The sequence below is a fragment of the Varanus komodoensis genome, unplaced genomic scaffold (assembly GCF_004798865.1).
Source record: "Varanus komodoensis strain SLA01 unplaced genomic scaffold, ASM479886v1 scaffold47, whole genome shotgun sequence".
NCBI classification, from domain to species: Eukaryota; Metazoa; Chordata; class Lepidosauria; order Squamata; family Varanidae; genus Varanus; species Varanus komodoensis.
In genome coordinates this window covers 7,772,610-7,792,858 of record NW_025336045.1, presented here as the reverse complement: position 1 = coordinate 7,792,858, position 20,249 = coordinate 7,772,610, and the positions used below count along the sequence as shown (strand labels likewise).

The following is a 20,249-nucleotide window of genomic DNA, read 5'->3' as shown; positions in this document are numbered from 1 at the left end:
CCCTATATCGCTCTGCACTCAGTTTCTTAGCTAACATTCCTGTCTCTGAGCACCATCCATTTGCCTTCTATTAGCTAAGTGTAGGAGCAGAAAACTGGGTTCAAAAGAGTAGTTTTCAATTTTAAAACTCAGACCTCATCTTGTTTTTGTTCTTGGACAAACTACCTTTGTTTCAGTGTTACCACCTTGCCTTCTGAGAAATGAGGTTTTGTAACTTGCCGCTATGGCACTCATTTTGTCACAGTGTCTATGATACTCCAAAAGTGCTACCGGTTCCAAAAGGTTATGGCTTTTTCAGCACCAGATGATTATTTATTCTTCCAGGCCTGTTTTACTGACTTTACATTTTTGTGTCATCTTAATTTGCTGCTGAGTTTATATTCTGCATGTTTTTACTCCTTGATGCTGATTTAATTAGGTGCTCTTTTTATCATTGTTCTAAATTCTATGTTTTCAATTTACCTCTACAGCAGCCAGAGAAGTTTAGGTATTCGGTAGCCTAAAAATGGAATAAATGAATAATAAATAATAACAGACTGTGAAGGGCTGGTGGGGCTCACAGCCTCTTAAATGACACCCAGTGATTTGATTAGGAGGCAGGTGCTAGTGAGAAGACACTTGGAGAAGGAAACAGCCCTGAGAAGAGAAGTCACACACCTTGGCACACACTTGGTTCTCCCCAAAGCCCAGGATAAGCAACACCTGGGCTGGCTGCTGGTGGCAGGGCCAGGGAAGGGGGACTATAAGGACTGTAGGAAGGGAATGGTGGGGAGGTGAACACTGGTGGAGGAAAATGGTGGAGGCTGGGAAGATATGGCAACTAAGCTTTGGGGCAGGCTGGAAACTAGTGCAGCTACTGTTAGAGAAAAGGAAGCAGGGCCCATTTTTATCCTATCCAGGACCCATTCTCTTGGAAGAGTACAGCCAGAACAGGCCCCTGTGCATTTAGAAAACCGATGAATCAAATGAAGGTGTTGGAGAAAAAATGTGAAGAAACAGAGGTGTTGGCTAAAGTTAATGTATTGGATACAATTTCCCATTCTGAAATAACACTGGAGAAAAAAATGATTGATTTGGAGGACAGAGATTGTAGAAGGGACTTATGACTGAGAAATATACCAGAACAATTGTCAATGGAAGAAAAGCAACTCAGGAGTGATGTACTTGCATGGTTTGAAGAATTGAAACCAGATGAGAAATGGGAAGATATCTACATCTAACTTTTATAAGAAGGAATGGCTGATTGGCAAAAGCTGTGGGAGAGAAATATTAAGGTAACATTAGCAACTTTGTATAAAGAGAACCTGCATAAAATGTTTTATAGATGGTATCTGTCGCCAAATAGATTAGCTAAGATGTTTCCAAATATGTCAAATGGATGCTGAAAATGTAAACATAAATTGGGTACTTTCTATCATATGTGGTGGACTTGCAATAATGCAAAAAAGTATTGGATTAAAATACATAAATGGCTTGAGGAAATGTTACAATCTTTAGCTTTTAAACCTGAAATTTACTTATTAGGCATTATACCTGCTGATATTAGTAAACAAGAAATGTACTTGATATTACATGTAATTACTGCGGCGAGGATTGCATTTGCTCGACACTGGAAAAGTGAAGAACCACCCACCAACGAACTGATCCTAAAAAAGATCTTGGACTGTGCAGAAATGGATAGACTGACTTTGTCATTGAAGGAGAAATAAGATACTGATTTCTATCAAACTTGGGACTCTTTTTATTATTGGCTAGAGAAATGGGACTTCATATAGATTATGTTTCTCTGTTATCATAAATGGAAAAAAATGTGGGGGCTGGCTCAGCAGGCTCGATGTTTTTGATGATTGATGTTGTTTTTAGTTTTTCTTTGTTTTTAGGAATAAAATTTTGAATAAAACTTATTAAAAAAAAGGAATGGCTGATGAGAAAGTTGAGAGAAAATGTGGGTCAACTAACGTTTAAGGAGGCACCCATTCAAGGTTTACTATATAAGATATATACTAAGTATTAGTATATAAATAGGGAGAATTTATAAATAGGGTAGAGTACTAATTTTGAATAAGTAGTTAGCCTGGTCCTCCTGATGGAGGCTAAGGAGCAAGGAGGGTTTGATGTTCCCTTCAATCCTGATCCAGTGACACAGACCTTTTCCATTGTCTCAAGACTGCAACATATGGTGCACACACATGCATGTATATATATTCCTAGGGCACCTTCCAAGGTGAAAGCTTTTCCAAAGAAGTATAAAACAATTACATTCATACAATATAAAACTGATATGGCAATAAAAATAATAAATGTTCCAGGATACAACACACACCAGCATAAGAGAGAACCTACCATGCAATCATAGCTACAAACTACTCTGATAAAATATAATGAAGGTAAGACCAGAGTAAACAAGCTGGTCTTCAGGATCTTCTTAAAAGCCTACAGAGGTGGAGCCTGGCAGATCCCCAATAGCATTTAATTTCAGAGGTGCATGGCCAGTGCAGAGAAGGCCATCTCTCAAGAACTTGGCCTCCTGACTAGACACCTGAGAAGGACCTCACTTGCCAATCTTAAAGTGTAGACCAGCTAATTTAAGTGAACTAACTTTGTGCCAAACCATTTAGGGCTGTAAAGGTTAAAACTAGCACATTCAAATAAGTTTCACAACTCACTAATAATGATTGGCATAATATAGGCATTACAGTGGTACCCTGGTTCACAAATGCTTCTGTTCACAAACAATTCAGTTTGTGAACAGAAATTTCAGCAAAATTTTGCTTCCATTCACGAACTCCACATTGGGTGATGACCATGATTGTAACCGTGTTCCTGCATGAACACGACTACGATCGCAGCCATCTTCCCCACACAAACACGAACGTGACTATCTTCCCCACTCTGACACATGGTCGCGGCTTCCTATAGCCAAGATTGCAGACGCAGACTCTCCCTCCAAACAATAACCTCTTCCCCATCCACCTTCCTGTCCTCCACACCAGCAAGGTTAGTGTTCTCTCTCTCCATACTCTACTGTACTGTACTTTGTTCCATATTTTTGTGGCTAAAAAAAATACATATGGTTCAGAATGGAGTAACCTTATTTACATTGAACCTTATGGGGAAATTTGACTTGGTTCACAACCAATTCAGTTTGCAACCGGAATCGTGGAACAAGTTAAGTTCATGAACCGAGGTACCACTGTATATGATCTCATATAATGCCTATAGGCATTATCTCATTCCTTCCAACACCTGCATCAGCTGAAGTTTCTGGACTATCCTCAAAGGCAGCCCCATATATAGCATATTACAGAAGTCTAGCCTGGACATCACAAGTGCATGCTTAACTGAGAAAGATCTATCCTTGCCAGGTAATGCTGAAGCATAAACTGATAAAATGACCAATTTAAAGCTTTTTTCATGTCCATGAATCTACATTAAGTAGGACTAACATAACATTGGATATTATGCCAGGGCACTGCAGTCACCAGCGGTTTCCCATTTAGCACAGAGTCCCAGAGGACTCCCAAACTACACAATTTACCATTTAGAGGGAGGGCAACCCCATCTAAGGCCAAAGCATCTAGTTGACCTCCCTGTACCTCCATTCTGTCTGGATTAAGTCTCAATTCTCAGTGATACACCCCAGAACAACCTCCAGATTGTTCAAAAGTTCCACAGCCTCCCTGGGATGTGTTGATGGAAATGAGAGATGGAACTGAAGAACATATGTTTATATTTATGACTCCTCAGCCCAAAGCTCTGGCTAGCTTGGTTTCATGGTTTCATGTAGATGGTAAAAACATGAGGGACAAGATGGAACCTTTCAGCACCACACAAGTTAATGGGCTAGAGCTGAAGCCTCTGGTCCCATTTCCTGAGTTTTATTCCTGAATTGTTTGTAGTCAACAATCCATAGTTAAACAATAGTTCGTGTAAAGACAATTCAATGATTACCCATTCTTTGGGTTGTCAGTATACATGACTCAGGCCATAGAAAGGGAAGTCACCAGAGAGCACAGGGATCCTTTTCTCCCATTGTGTTGCACCAAGAACCACAGTGAGCATACAGTGGTACCTCGGCTCACGAATGCCTCAGTTCACAACCAAATTGGGTTGCGAACAGAAATTTCTGAAAAATTTTGCCTCAGGTTGCGAACTCCACAATGGGTTACGATCATGATCACACCTCTCTTCCCTGCACCGGTGCGATCGCGGTTGTGCTGGTGGGGTGGAGATGGCCGTGGTCCCGCTTGTGTAGGGAAGATAGGCATGATTGCAGTCGTGCTCGGGGCAGGGGGGGGGAGATGGCCACGATTGTGCTGGGTGGGGGAGATGGCCGCGATCTTTGTTGTTCTTTGTCACTTTGTTTCAAATTTTTGTGATTTAAAAAAATGGTTACAGAATGGATTAACCTTATTTACATTGAACCTTATGGGGAAATTTGACTTGAGTCATGACCACTTTGAGTCGCAACCAGAGCCATCGAATGGATTAAGTTTGTGAGCCAAGGTACCACTGTAGTTTGAGGAAGTTAACTTATGTGCCTTTATCTACTATGGCTCAAACTATCCAGGAAGCAAACTGTCTACAACAACCTTTCCCAACCTGATGTCCTCTAGATATATTGGACAACAATTCCAATAATTCCAACCAACAATGGGGGGCACCAAGTTGGGGAAGGCTCGTCTACTTTCTCTAACATTTTGTAGATATGATATCCCATTTGCTTGATGGCAATCTTTTTGTTACAGTTTAAATTACTAACTCACATTCTCAATTAAATATGAAATTCATACAATATAAAGAAACAAAGTCAACATGATCAGTCAAACAAATTAGCAAAAATTGTATGAACATAAAACTAAGAGCTGCAAACTTATTTTACCTCCCTTCTTGGCTGCAGTAAACATTGTTGTCCCAGATTTCTCACGCACAAAACTCTCTTCTTCTTCTGAGCTGACAGAAATACATTCCTTTAAAGGAAAAAAAATAATGCTTTCTCATTATTCTCTTTGTCAAATTCATATTCTTCTTTGTTGACCTAGTAAGGGAAGATAAACCAATCCTCAGAGATAATGCTGTTTATACTGCAGTACATAATTGCTTGAATAAAGGTGAAATGTGGTCTGAAAAAATGGTTCCAAGCTTATCAAAACAGTTAATTTAAAAAAAAAGAAAAATGCCTATTTTCTATTAGGCATTATTCCTGATGACTTTGATAAGCAAGCTATATATCTGACTTTACATGTAATTACTGCGGCGAGAATTGCCTTTGCCCAATGCGAAGAGCCACGTACTGAACAGTTGATTTTAAAAAAGATTTTGCATTGAGCAGAGATAGACAGATTGACCTTGTCTTTGAAGGAGAAGGAAGATACATATTTCTATCAAACGTGGAACTCTTTTTATTATTGGTTGGAGAAACGGGACTATGCATAGAATTGAATAAGGTTGATTGTAAAAAAGAATAAGATGTCAACCCAGTACGTCCGATGTCTTGAATAACTGTTGTTTTAGTGTTCAATTTGTAGAGAAAAATAATAAGAATTTGATATTAAAAAAACAAAACAGTTAATTTAATAGAACTGGAAACATTTTATGTACAGTCTATTTTTAAAAAAGATTAATTCCTAAAATGTCACAAAAGCATAAAACAGAAATGTTAAAAACCAGACCATTAATTGACTATTGTTTCATGCCTGCACTATATCCTAAACATGGTGGCCTAATGCAAGTTGTGTCATTACATCAATTTACTAGGGGAAAGAGAGAGGAATTATTTAATATCATTGTGTTAGCAACAGACTGTTATAATGTCAACCTTTCTGATATTGAATTAAGAATAGATTTGAAGAGTCTAGGAATGTACACTAAAATCAAGAGAGAAGCCCACAAGGAAGGCTAAAAGTATATCTGTAATTTTTACTAGTTCCCGTAGATTTTGAAGACTATAGGTTCTGGATTTTGATCTTATGATAACTTGGTTATTCCAATTCTTGTTACAGATGTAGCTCTGAACTCTGAAATGAAATAAAAACAATTTTATGCAAAACACAATTAAATATGCTTGTTTAAAATTGATATTGTCTTAGAAATTGTCTGATTTCAATTTCAAAGCAAATTCCTTACCTAACTTTTTACGGAAGCTTTATAAGGTAAACACTGCAGAATTTAGCAGCACATGAACATCCCTATGTGTTAAATACAATTTTCTATTCTGCACAAATTTGCCAGAATTAGCTATTTACAACCATGCAGAAAACTGAATTCTGTGACAGGTTGTATTTTATATGCAAGTTAATTTAAGAGATAAGGATTATTTTATTCCATATATACATAAGCATTATATGCATTTGGGATCTATAATGAAGTCTGTTGGCATACACCAGTTTACTTGTATTTTTAACTCAACTCTGTCAGTGGCAGTAGGGGTGAGTTTCAGGCCTTGATTCATTAGACATCTAAAATAATGTTGATAGCTTGAAATGTTTCCAGAATTAATTCAATAATATCAGATAAGATTCATGCTGATTATGATTATGTTAATAGCAATTTTTGTGAGAGACAATAATGGAAAGAAACGGAACAGAATATAGAAATGACCTTACCCAAAGGACTGACCTTTGTTTTACAAAACAGGAGAAAATATATGCTCTGGTGTCTGAAAAAAAAAGTTCCAATGCATTTTGAAAAGAAATAGCCTCCTTCAGAGGCAATGCTTCCTCTGTTTCAAAATGCATTTTAAGGATTTTTGGAATATTTTGAAACAGAGGAAGCATTGCCCCAAGGAAGGAAACTTCTTTCTGAAATATATTGGGACAAATAAGTTTTTTCAGGCACCTGAGACTATCTTTTCTCCTGTTTTGTGACATATTGTCTTCCTCTCAGACAATACAAGGGGAAGATGCACCAGTCGACAGGGACAATGAGGTTTTAAGGAATAAACCAAGGACAAGAAAAAAATAGTGGTGATGCTAGTAAAACCATGGAAAGGCTGGAGAAGTACCTCTGACCCTTCATGTCAGAATGTCTCATATCAGAAAGTGCTCTGATCCTGCTTAGTTTTATTTTGAGCTCACTGGCCCTGAGAAGAGCTCAAATACTCACAGTGAACCTCCACAAGTAAAGAATGGCAACCCTTAAAATCATTATTTTGACTTGAATGACCTTTAGCTTTTATATGCAATAACATTTACCTCTTACTGGTTTCTATGAATTCAGTTTCTGAGTCAGAACAGTCTATGTCCAGTTTTCTCTTTCCTGAAAATAAGGTGTAGCTTCTAAATCTATCCTTTGTATCTTTTTCATTTCTGTGCATCAGTTTGCCTAGAATAAAATCAATATTCATCAAATAGTGTATTTATGTAACTATATGCAGTGGTCCAGTTACCTGTAGTGAAACAACCAATATTGCAGTACATCCCAGGTAAGTATCATGTTTTGGTCCTGTGAATTCCAGACCAACATTTTTACATTCCCTAATTCAGTGATGGTGAACCTTTCAGAGACCGAGTGCCCATACTGCAACCCCAAACTTACTTATTTACCGCAAAGTGCCAACACTGCAATAAAACTGAAAACTGAGGTGGCAGCACAGCCAGCAAACAACTCACAGCCAGTCCAAGCATATGTATGTATGTATGTATGTATGTACGTACGTACGTATGTATCCTTGGCAGCGCACTGACTGGCAATGCGAAAGCTCGGACGAGTCATGGCTAACGAGTCGTGGCTCGTGTCGTCATCGCCTGGCACTGCTACTCCTTTCCGAACATGCGCATGGCCCCTGTGTGCACTGTTATCTGATGCTCGGCTGCTGGGGTGATGCTGGGGCGACTTGGCTTGCATGCTGACAGAGAGGGCTCTGTGTTCCTGCTGTGGCATACATACCATAGGTTCACCATCACTGCCCTAGTCTAAGGAACTGCTTTCATTAGGGGAGAAGCACAAAATTTTCCAAATGCAATATTAATCCTAAACACCACTTTCCTCAAATAGCTGATTGCTTTTGACAGGAGCCAAAACAAAGCAACCTAGAAACAAGAAGGAAGTATCAGTATTGTCAGGGAAACAGAAGCTTGAGGTTCAAAATGCAGGAACGACCCTTTTTTTAAAAGAAGTGCACAATACAAGGGATAAGCTCCTCCACTTCCACCCAGTTCACAGCTCAATGAAGACTGACCATGCTTACTAGCCACAGAATGCCAATGTCAGTTAGAAAAGAACTTGCAGGGCAGAGCAAGATGGAATGGAGTAGAATTTACACGTTTTTGTAGGGAAGGAGGCGCAAAGACATGACCTTTGCCTCCACACTCCTCCCACCCTGCAAAGAATGCCCATACCTCTCCAGATTTGGACAGTTACAAGCACCCCCATAGGATTACGCCATAAATGTAAGAGTCATAATTTAAAGTGTTATGGGTGTGTTCCTTTAAATGTAGTTAAGTTTCAAAAGTGGGGGGAAGAGGGGGATAAGTGAATGAAGTGCTTGGTTGGTAACTAAGAGTATGTGAGCAGAGCTTGGAAGTGTGTGAGAGAAAAAAATAAAAATATATAGGGCTTTTTTTGTCATAGAACGTACCGGAACGGCGGAACGACGTTCCGGCACCTTTTTTTTCCAATAGATTTTACGAAGTGATTTTGAATGTAGCAGATCAGCAGCAAACATCATTAACATAGTGCCTGCAGGCTGCTTTTGTGTCTGCTGTTATCTGGTAGTGAGATAGTAAGGGCGCTGCTCGGCTTGGGATTGGTGTGTGTGGTTGCGCGCTTACTGCCGGCGACATGAGTTCCAGCACCTTTTTTTTCACAAAAAAAGCACTGAAAATATATATTTGGTCTGTTGGTGGCTAACTGTCAGTTGTGGTCATTCAGCAGTCTACAGAATCTGAAAAAGCAGCCTTCTCGTTAGAATTCCATATAGTATGAGAAATGTGTCAGAAGAGTGTGAGAAACGTGACAGAAACTTGAGTTCAGAAGAGAAAGATTAAACTGAGATTTTTTTTAAAAAAGCCAGGCCAAAGTACTTTCAGAAAAGAAAGGAGGATTTCAGAGTGAGGAATATTTGTGAAGGGGAAGAGTGTGATACCTCGGTCAGAAGTTATTCATATATACTCTTTTATTCACTGAGGAAATAAGTTAGAGAACATCTTGAAACCAATACGCTTCTTGTACAAATAACATTTTATTTTGTTTAATGTTAACCAGAGCCATAGACTGTTTGAATATCAGTATCTCATCCTGAGGACACAAAGTCCCATAAAGTAGCCTTATAGCTTGGGCACAATACTGTGGGAGGGCTTTATTAGTAAGATTGGAATTAAATTCCTGGTGGCAGTGCTATATACCCAGAGAAAGAGAGGGGAAATCAAGAAAGTTAACAACACACCATAGCCAAATTATAGAAGAGTACATGTGACAGTCCTCATTTTTTTTCAAAACCATATTAAAGACGACTTTCTTAACAAAGTATATAACAACTTCATGTTGAAGTATCCAAAAGTCATTATGTCTACAAAATCTTAACTTAGATATTTGTATCTTGGGGACTGCCTGTGCTCTGATGGCATACAAAATGTTTATCATATTTAGATTTAAAAAATATAAAACATCAATAAAAGGTCATCAGGAGGTGTGGGCTGCGGAACCATCAGTACGCTGATGATACCCAGCTCTACCTCTCGTTCTCCACCAATCCAGGTGAGGCAGTGGCTGTGCTGAACCGGTGCCTGGCCGAGGTAATGGGCTGGATGAGGGCCAATAAACTGAAGCTCAATCCAGACAAGACGGAGGTCCTGTTGGTTGGTGGTTCGGGCTTCGAAGAGGGTGAACTGAACCTTGTTCTGAATGGGGTTGCACTCCCTCTTAGGGACAAGGTCCGCAGCTTGGGAGTGCTCCTCGACCCAGAGCTTTCACTAGAAGCTCAGGTGACAGCAGTGGCGAGGAGCGCTTTCCTCCAGCTTCGGCTGATTCCCCAGCTGCGCCCCTATCTGGAGTACGACTGCCTCGCGACAGTGACACATGCACTGGTGACTTCCCGTCTTGACTTCTGTAACGCGCTCTACGTGGGGCTACCCTTGAAGACGGTCCGGATACTTCAATTGGTTCAAAATAGATCTGCCAGGCTGCTGACGGGGACTGGGCGTTGTGTTCACATGACTCCAGTTCTCCGTCAGCTTCACTGGCTTCCCATTGAAGTCCGGGCCCAATTCAAGGTGTTGGTGATGACCTATAAAGCCCTAAACGGCTTGCGTCCTGGTTACCTGAAGGAGCGCTTGCATCCATATATGCCCAGCCGCAAGAAATTAGGAGGGTGGGTACTCGGAGGAGGGCTTTCTCTGCAGTGGCACCAAAGTTATGGAACGCGCTCCCCAGAGAGGTCCGCCTGGCGCCATCGTTATTTGCTTTTCGGCGCCAGGCGAAGACCTTTTTATTCAAGCGGCATTTTAACTGTTAATATTATTGGATTTTATCTGGCCAGGGCGGCTTATTTTATACTGTATTTTTGTATTTTTAATTTAATGTTTATATTTTTGATTTATATTGTAATTATTTTAACTTAGTGTTGTAAGCCGCCCCGAGGCTTCGGCGAATGGGCGGCATAAAAATGTTTTAATAAATAAATAAATAAATAAATAAATAAAAGGTGGGGAAAACATAAAACAGTCAGCTGGCATAAATTAGTTTAAAATGCTTGGATGAACAACAGGCTTTAAAACAGAATGTAGCGATGAGGGCAAAACTGGTTCATCTTCATGGAGATAAAAATGCCATAACAGAGACTGCTCTGCTGAAAAGAAACAGCATCAAAATATGCAATGCTGTGTTACAAGTGCCTTTAATTTACTGCAATAATGCATATAGCAGCTGAGTGCAGGCTTAATTGTTGGGGATTACATGAGCGTACCTGCCTGGAGCCAGAAGTCAGACCGGATGAGGCTCCTTCTGCCTTGCTTTGTTTCTATGTTTCTAATTCAGCACTTATTTTAACCCTAAATTAATATTAATAACAGAAACGAACCAGATAATGTTCAAGGTCACTGAAAACTACTGAAACATATGATTCATTGCAACACTTTTCTTAATTTTGTTTCTACTTATGTAATATTACTGCAATGATTATTTAACCTTTAAATTCATTTCCATCCCTCCTTGGACTATGTTACTTTACCTGCATATGTACAAACAAATGTTCCTTTGTCAATGTCATCAAGACAACGGACCCCCCAGCCCTTCTTTTCTGTCTTGAAGACTTGGAGCCGAACTTGAATGCCATGTTGCACCAATCTGTTCTGGCACATCTTCTTGTCACAGCTGCATAACAAGCTGCACTCGTAAATTCTGAAACAAAAAGAAAATAGAAAGAGTATGTACTTACCTCTCAGGCAAATGAACTGCTACCAAATAATCTTTCTGCCATATTACTAACAGAAAACAACAAATTCACATCTAACAAAAGATTGTACAAGTTCATTTAGTACATGGAAATAACAAAGTATTCTGAGTGAAATAATGCAGCATACTGTGAATGAAGTTGTTTCTAAAATCTAATTCCACACATTTTGGAAGCAAAACTAAAGAAACTGAAGCTGTTGCACTTGGGCACATGAGAAGGCTAGACTGAGGGAAAAAGACAAACATGCTAGGGAAAGATGAAAGCAGAAGGTAAGGAAGACAAAATATGAGATGGGTTGATTCTCTAAACAGAAAGCCACTCTTCAGTTTACAAGAGCTGAGCAAAGCCCAAGGACAAGGCATTTTAAAGGATATTTCATAGACTTGCCATAGTTTAGAACTGACCTGAAGGCACACAACAACAACAAATTCTACACATGTAATGCTAATCAACATTCACAATTATAAATATATTCAAGGTCTTTAAAGAGGCAATAGGGTCAATATGTGTTCTAAACAAACAATAACCCCAAATAATTATTTACCAACCTTGCAGAGGGAAAACTTTATAGATATGGTGGAAGAGAATGAAATCTTATCACCAAAACCAAAGCTCTCTTCATTGAAGCAGTGCAATGAAGTGAAATCTAGTGGAAATCTAGTGGAATTCATTTTTCTAGCATTTGTGGAATTCCTCTTGTGCTCAGCCAGGTCTATTTATGCTCACCAAGGAGGGAGAATTTACTTTTGTTAAATGTGGCACCAAATTGTTAACCAAACTATTGAAAAACATGGGAGCCAAAAGGCATCTTTGTTTTACTTGTTGGTTTGTTTTGGAAGCTTCAGTTAAAAAGCTACTCAACCCAACCTAACCCAAATTTCTGTTTTAATATATAGTTCTTTTATTAGTATCTGGTGTCCACAGTCAGTCTTAGAGTTTTGCAACTTTTTCCACAATCTGTGTTAAGAAAACCAAAAGCAGCAGACAGGTTAATAAAAGCTACAAAAAGGGTATTTAATATTCTTGGTATATTTGCTTATTAAGCAATTTAGGATAAAACATTATAGTCCTGTAACCACTTCCAAAATCAGCTTGCTCTTCGATGTACAATTTGATTAATATGAAGTGATTCTAGTGATTTTCAATAGATACCATGCATAGATATTTGAAGGAACATCTAAAATCTAATTGTGGCAGGCAGTTTTGTGGGTCATTCCTGTCAGCTTCCTTTTAAGTTATGAAGATAATGCTCAACATCTATCCAGAGAGTATTAATCCAGTTGTATATTTTGGTTCCCCTCTTGGATGCACACATTAACATGTGTCAAAGAAGCCAACAGCAATGCTGCCAGAAGGCCAATCTGTCTCACTCAGTTGAACTCCTAGCAAAGTCACATAAGACAGAATGGTCAAAGCAGAGACACCAGATTAAGAAGCATCCACCCACTTAATGAATAACAATCACATCAGCAGAAGAAAACGGATCTAAGAGTAATGGGGGTGGAGATACTTCTCAAGGGCAGCTACTGGGCAGCAGTGGTAGTTGAAGGTGAAACTGGTGGAGGACTTTTCACAGACAACTGCAGTGTAACTCAAAGTTAACCCTGGTTACTACTGTGCGAAAGAAGGCAAATGGTAAACCACTTCTGAATCCTACCTTGAAAACCCCTATGATGAAACAATGCAAAATGGAACAAGAGATGGTGCCAGAAGATGAGATTCTCAGGTCAGAAGGCACTCATCTAGCTACTGGGGAAGACCAAAGGGGGGCATTTTCTACCAGACACATACCAAGTGTAAAAATCACAAATTCAAGAGAATTTGCTGTGGTTTTTGTTTTATTCTACTCATTTTTTGTAAGCCGTCCCAAGACACTTCTAGTGGATGGGTTAGAAAAGCTTTTAATAAATAATAATTAAATTACGAGAAATGGAATGGCTCTATAATTCTCTATCAGGAAAAATCTCCATTATTACAAAGTGAAGTGAAAACTGCACTAAAACACTTAGAAGAAATAAAGCACCTAGAACAGATAGGCTACTAATAGAACTATTTCAAGCTGCAGAGACTGAATTGGTCCAAATCCTAACAAGTATATGCCAACAAATATGGAAAATGAAACAATGCTCCACAGACTGGAAGTGTTCAATATGCATTCCAATCACCAAGAAAGGAGATGCAAAAAAGTTCAGTAACCATAAGAACATCTCACTAATTTCTCATACAAGCCAAGTGATGCTCAAGATTTTGCAACAAAGAATATTGCCCTGTATCAAGTGAGAAATGCTTGATGTTCACAAACTAGATCTCTGGCGCTCAAGATTACCGTATTTGTACATCTATAAGACGCCCCCATGTATAGGACGTCCCCCACTTTTCTTACCCATCTCCGAGCGAGCAACCAAGCTGCTGCCGCGCCCCCCATCCCCCCCCCCCCGGTACACATGCGTGCCATCTCACCGCCCCCCTCCCTTGCTGCCCTTATCCTTACCCATTTGGAAGAGGCCTACACAGCCTTTTGTAACTGTAGCCGTTACATTTTTTTTTTCCTGAGGGCAGGGAAGCTTCTGGGCAACTTCTTTCCATGAGAATCAGGCAAGCACATTTTGTCCTAGAAAGTATACAGTAGATCTAGTGCAAATAAGGATATGAAATAAAGCAACACAGCCCATTTACTTTCTGAAAATGGATTTGATTATACAATTTTCAGGGGAACCAATTACATCATTTAATCAATATCTTGGGCAATTCATTTGGATTGTGGCGTGCTGCTGTTACATTGGATATAGTTGTCATTTTAGTAAGCAATTTTTCAAATGCATGTAACTTGAGTCAGTCCCCTTTCTTGTTGACAAGTAACACAAGAGCCTACAATTTCCTCCAGAAAGCTATTTTAGGCGGTGTGATTAACTTGATTTCCCTCCTCATCCAACTGTCTCCTAATGCCTTATTCTAGTCTCAGGCTTTCTCAGTAAATTTATTTTTTAAAAGCACACCAGGGAATTCCTCCCTTTAAGACTCAGAACAGGTCTTGCACTGGTCTATGACCTTTCAAAGGCCCCAAGGTATAAAATGTTAATATTTATACTAGAACTCTATAATCATTTGCAGAAATTACATGCATTCTCCACCTTTGCTAACATGCCCTTGAAAACTACATACTCTTTGCAAATAGGTTTCATACTGCACAACTGCAATACCAAATGATTATATGCTGAAGGTTTTAGCTGGCTGGTAAGCTTCTGTACTCAGAAGCTTATGTGCATCCAGTGAAGAGCAGGAGGAGCTGTACACTCCACCTCCCCACTCTTCCTATTTTGCAATTCAGCTCAGAGGGGGAGAAAAGGAGGGTGAAGCTGTTTCCTGACAGCTTCAGTCCCCTCCCCCACACCTTTATACCCTCCCCTAGATAAATTTTCCGACCCTGGAAAAGCAGCCAGCAGGTTTTCTTTCACTCCAGCTGCAAGGAGGCAGAATGAGGTTCCTCAGCTTCAAGGTAAAAGCTCTGTTTCCAATCTCAGATCTAGGAAGCTAAAGCAACCTACTGCATCCTAGACATTGTCTAGAGGGCCTTAGGATATCTCCTTCAGGGTATTTGAAATGCATTTCAAAAGTTCCAAATACTTACCTGTCAATGCAGCCATCAGTGCAGCTGCATGAATCAAGAAATGAGCTGGAAAAATTATTCAAGAGGTATCCATGGGGCCAAGAGGCTTTCCGATATTTAAGGTAAGGAAGCTGATCATTATCTATGTCATTACAGAAAGAAACTGGTACAGTCTCTGCCCCTTGGCTGATGTCAAAATCAAATTCAAACACATGTTGGCTTGGGCACTTTCTAAAAACCTGCACATAGGTATTGAAAGAAAAATGATCTAAAAATAAGAAGTTGCATTCTGTTTGAAATAAGTAATTCTGAACCTCTTGGAAATTTCTCAGAGTCCTTCCACAAGGAGCTCTGTACATCACATCATATGACTTTGATGCAGAGTCTTTTTTTGCATTCCATCTCTGGAAGTGACACAGTATTGGCAGATTAAGAGGGTTTTCACCCCTGTACGAATCCCATGGCCTTTTGACAAGACATTTTTTAGAGCATATATGATCCTGAGAGGGCAATGTTGAAGATATTTCTGTAGGTTCTCCGTTACTCCTTGAATGCATCGCCTCCTTTATCTCCATTCTTCTGTTTACAATTACACATGCAAGAATTGAAGAGAAATGTGTCAGGCAACCTGTAAGTTAACTGGGATTTATTCAAAGATGCACTTTTTCACTGAACCTAGTAAAGGTACATTAACCTATATTTTAGTGCATACTTTTGGTCCTATATGGGTCCCAGCAAGATTAGTTAGGCAGAAACTGAGATTCAACTCATCTTGGTCATGTGAGGAGACACTGTAGGACAAGTGGAGGAGGAGGAGGAATTCCTAGCCAGGCTAAATGAACAGACCAATTATATAACATCAGGCATGGTCCACAAGTAGCATGAATCACCCAGAGGCTGTAGTCAAGACTCTAGGAAAAGGGAGAGAGAAGGGGAATCAACTCTTCACATGGGCAGAAGCTGCTCTCATAGATTGAAGTTATCACTACTGTGATTTATGCAACTTGTTCACAGTTTATTAAAAAAAAAAACCCTTGTATCACAAAATACCTGTTAAGATCTAATACTCCTGTTAGCAGCAGGAAAACAACAATCTTGCTGCATTAGGATTAGGAGGTGCACGCCAGAACAATGATCTTTTCTGCACAGCCAGACAGCTTTGGATGGTATCAAGCACTGCCCTTGAATTAGCAGAAATAACCACTAATAGGAATGGGAAGCTAATGGCTGATAATGCAACCAGAAATTGGCCTAAGTTAATGTTTCTGGAACAGGAACATTTAATGCAGCTTGTGGAAGGAAACACCTCTGACTTGACCCTGCTCTCTTGAGATAGTTTCTAGTGGCACATCATGAAGCACTCACTTCCCACTGTGGAACATGATTACCACTGGAGAAATGCTGGACCTCTATTAAAGCAGACATGTTGCCTGCTTGCCGGCTTGTTTCCTTTGTTTTACACTGACATACACAAGACCCACAATGCTAAAGTCTCTCCAAATCAGGCTCTGTGCAACTAGGTTCTAGCTTGCATAGAAATCTAAACCTGTTGGCTTCGCCTCCTTAGACATCCATACTCAGTGCATGGATGTCAAGCCTAGGAAGCTGTGGACAACAAGTCCAGTGCTCCTGAAGGGGGCTTCTGACAGACATAAGGTAAAGACAAAAATCAACCTGATTTATGAATGCAAGCCCCAAATGCTTTTGCAATTCAGTATCAGTTGTACTACATCAAGGAAGATGCATTTTACCCCAACACAACAAATGCTTATACCTGGGAGCGTGTAGGCTGTGCTGGGACAGCACTGTAACCTCGATCTTGGTGGAGCAAAATATCCAAATCATTTAAAAAATACAACTGTTTACAGCCCTGAGACACTATAAGGAGCAGAATACAAAAATTTTAAATAAACTGTCTAGAAATCAATACCATGGTATCCTTCTTGACAGGTAGGTCAAGTTGGAAGTAGAGAGCACTGATATCTAGTGGTTTCACTCCTAGTTGACTGGTCATGTCTAGAAGGTGGTACATCGGGATTATAGCTCTGTGCCATGGCATTTATGCCATGGAGTTCTGCTGGGCTCTATTTTATCCTGCATGCTCTTTAACATCTACATGAAACTGTTGGGTGAGGGCATCAGAAGGTGTGGGCTGAGCTGTCATTAGTATGCTGATGACACTCAGTTCTACCTTTCTTTTCATCTGATGCAGGTGTGGCAGTGAATGTTCTGAATCAGGATCTGGCCTCAATAATAGATTGGATGAGGGTTAATAAATTGAAACTTAATACAGATAAGATGCTGTTGGTGTGTGTGTGGGGGGGGGGTCGTTGATTCAAATGGGCGACACCTTCCCTGTCCTAGATGGGGTCACACTCCCACTAAAGGGCAGGGATTGCAGCTGGACCCTGAATTATCCCTGGAATTCCAGATGGATTTGGTGGCCAGGAGCACTTTCTATCAGCTAAAATGGATATATCAGCTGCTGCCATATCTGGACAGACAGGACTTGGTGACAGTTATCCATGCACTGGGAGTCTTTCACCTCGACTATTCCAATGTGCTTTATGTGGGGCTTTCCTTGAAGAGGGTCCAGAAACTTCAGTTTGTCCAGGATAGGGCAGCTGGACTTCTAACAAGGACTGGAACATATGATCATATAAAGTCAATCTTACCATCTCTACTGGCCACCAATTGAGGTCCAGGCCCAATTCAAGGTACTAAGTGTTTAAAGCCCAAAACTGCTTGGTGCCAGGATATCTAAAGGAGCACCACTTCCCATATCAACCTACCTGGCACTTTATATCTGCATTTGAGGCCCTCCTGAGGGAGCCCCCTCTTCAGGAAATAAGGTGGGTGGCAAGGCTTTTTTGGGAGTGGTGCCCCAGCTCAGGAATGAGCCTCCCAGATAGATTCACCTGGCACCCTCTTTTATGCTCTTTCTGATGCCAGATGAAGACTGGTTTATTTCCCCAGTGTTTTGTTAATCTGTTTTTAATGGTATTTTAACAGAACGTGGTATGCCCTTTATGTAATCATTAGTTCTATTAAGTTGGGGTGGGTGTGTTTTATTGTTTTACTGTTTTATTGTTATTTGACTTGTGTTTTTATACTGTTTTATATAGTTTTATTGTTGCAACCGACCTAGCGAGCCATGTGGCTAATGGAGTGGGTTAGAAATGAATGAATGAACGAATGAATGAATGCTATCTGGAAAAATCTCTAATAGAATTAGCCAATGGTATTTTTTAAATCCTACAAGAATATTTGCATACTGAATATACTGTGCCAATCTATATATAAGATGGATCGAACTGCAGAGTAACAGTTAAAACATGTTTTGGTCATGTCAAATGAGCTTGTTTGTTAAAGGGGACTACAAATCTAATATCTCCATCCAGTAAGGATGGTGAATCCTCTGGCTATGATTTGGTAAGCCTTGATAGCAGGGGAGGCAGGCAAGTACACACAGATCCAGGTGCCATTTAAAGAACTGCTAGAGAAGCAAAGCAAGCAGAAAGGGTCAGAAAATAAGACATGTAGGAGTGGTTCAAAAAAGCAGAGGTGCACCTGAGTTTGGTCCAGAAGAACCAAAGGAAACTAGATGAAGGAATCTGAGAGGAGAAGACAAACTGGGAGTGATTGGGCAAAGCAGAGAGGTATGCAGCCATTGCTGAGGTAGGTCCATATCCAGAGCCCAAAGAACCATCTGTTCTCTTACTCCAGAGCTCTAGCTTGCTTTTTTATTCTGAATTTATATATTAACCATTCAACCTCCAGAGAAATAAAGGCAACAAAATTGTTTAAATAATTATATAGTTTTTACTCACAAAGAAAAATCATCTCCAGGATTTTCTTTAATTTCACTTGAGGCCAAAGGATGGAAACCAGGTTTGCATTTCTGTATATTTTCCTTAGCAACATTTACTTTGAAAAGTAAAATTCAGTCTTTAGTAATGCACATTTGATCACACTTAAGCACATTAATGATTTAATAACACTATTAAAATCTGTTTTAAACACACATATAAATTAAGTTCTTAAATCAGGCAAAGACTATTTCAGGTGCACCACTTTAATATTGCATTTGCTCTACCCACTACCTCCTCATTAAGAATTGTTCATATTCAATAACTCATTAACAGCATGAATTTTACAATGTAACAGTGCAAGAGCCATCCCCATGTTCCAAGCCATGAAACTTAGGGGATATTAGGACATATGAAGTTTTTTTGTCCCATCCCAGGATTCCATAGGTAAAATACAGAACCACTTCCACTGGTGACAGAGGGCTGATCAATATAAAGAAACCTAGTGGTTCTAAGCAGAATAACTGTGGAAGTCAGTAAGAGCACATGGCTTATGAACCCAACCTTAGTGCCCCTCCCCACAAATGCAGACAATTTGCAAAGAATGAAGGAGTGGCTTTATCCATTTAAAAGGCAAATTTTGTCAGTCACAATTTTGTTTGATTTCTTTTAGTACTTTACAGTTCAAGGTTAATGTCAAAATATTCCTTTTATATCAGATATACTAGTAAGTGTGAACTTTGCCCTGTGTAAATGAACAATAGATTCAACTATCAAGAATCTGCCAGTTTAAGACCAGAGTAAAACCTATTTTAAGTTGGCTTGAACTCCAGAAAATTAAAAGGTCAGACAACTTCTCTGACTGATGTGTCTCATAATCAGTAATGATGATGTACAGTGTTAGAAATGGTTCTTCCTTATATCTCAAGTCAATAGCAGAGGTACCATTCACACTATTAAATCTGAGGAGAAACCCACCCCAAAACTATTTAAATCATTCTGCCTACTACCGATGTAGACAACAAACTGGCATGGCTAATTCTCAGGAGGGTTCCTCTAGCAATGCAGTGAGGCTCAGGTGCTTCATAGGGCAATAAAAGACCAGAATGATATGGGGCATCTTTAGTGGTCCTAGGCACTCCCCATCAAGATTTAAATACAAAATACCAAAGAACAATACGGATATATTGAGGATCAGTTGTAAACAAGCATAAATTTTGATACTGCACAGCACCATTACTGATTACACAACATCTCTCTTAAGGCATTAATTTAGCTTCCAATTTCATGGTTTTTATTAGGATGGTTGCTTATATATAACTTACTTATTTGCTTACTCTTTGTCAGTATGTGTGATAGAGGCTATGAAGAGAAAGGATAGATTACATAACATCAATTGTGGTTATTCAAGTGATCATCTGTGCATTCATATGTATGAGCT

General features: G+C 39.6%; 1 protein-coding gene across 9 annotated transcripts in view; it reads right to left on the bottom strand.

The window, feature by feature from the left end:
- Positions 1-20,249, bottom strand: part of LOC123030900 (histone-lysine N-methyltransferase SETDB2-like) — a 45,647-nt gene that overhangs the window by 16,970 nt on the left and 8,428 nt on the right. For 2 of the 9 annotated variants that reach the window (XM_044445221.1, XM_044445219.1), the window contains exons 4-10: positions 18,830-18,926; positions 15,021-15,578; positions 13,884-14,003; positions 11,168-11,337; positions 7,194-7,323; positions 5,924-6,017; positions 4,883-4,970 (exon numbers count right to left, since the gene is read on the bottom strand). In XM_044445221.1, coding sequence (XP_044301156.1) covers positions 4,883-4,970; positions 5,924-6,017; positions 7,194-7,323; positions 11,168-11,337; positions 13,884-14,003; positions 15,021-15,578; positions 18,830-18,926 — 1,257 coding nt within the window. Of the gene's footprint in view, positions 1-4,882; positions 4,971-5,923; positions 6,018-7,193; positions 7,324-11,167; positions 11,338-13,883; positions 14,004-15,020; positions 15,579-15,711; positions 15,911-18,829; positions 20,244-20,249 lie in introns of those variants that run through there. The other 7 variants (XM_044445223.1, XM_044445222.1, XM_044445220.1 and 4 more) reach the window with 7 other exon arrangements.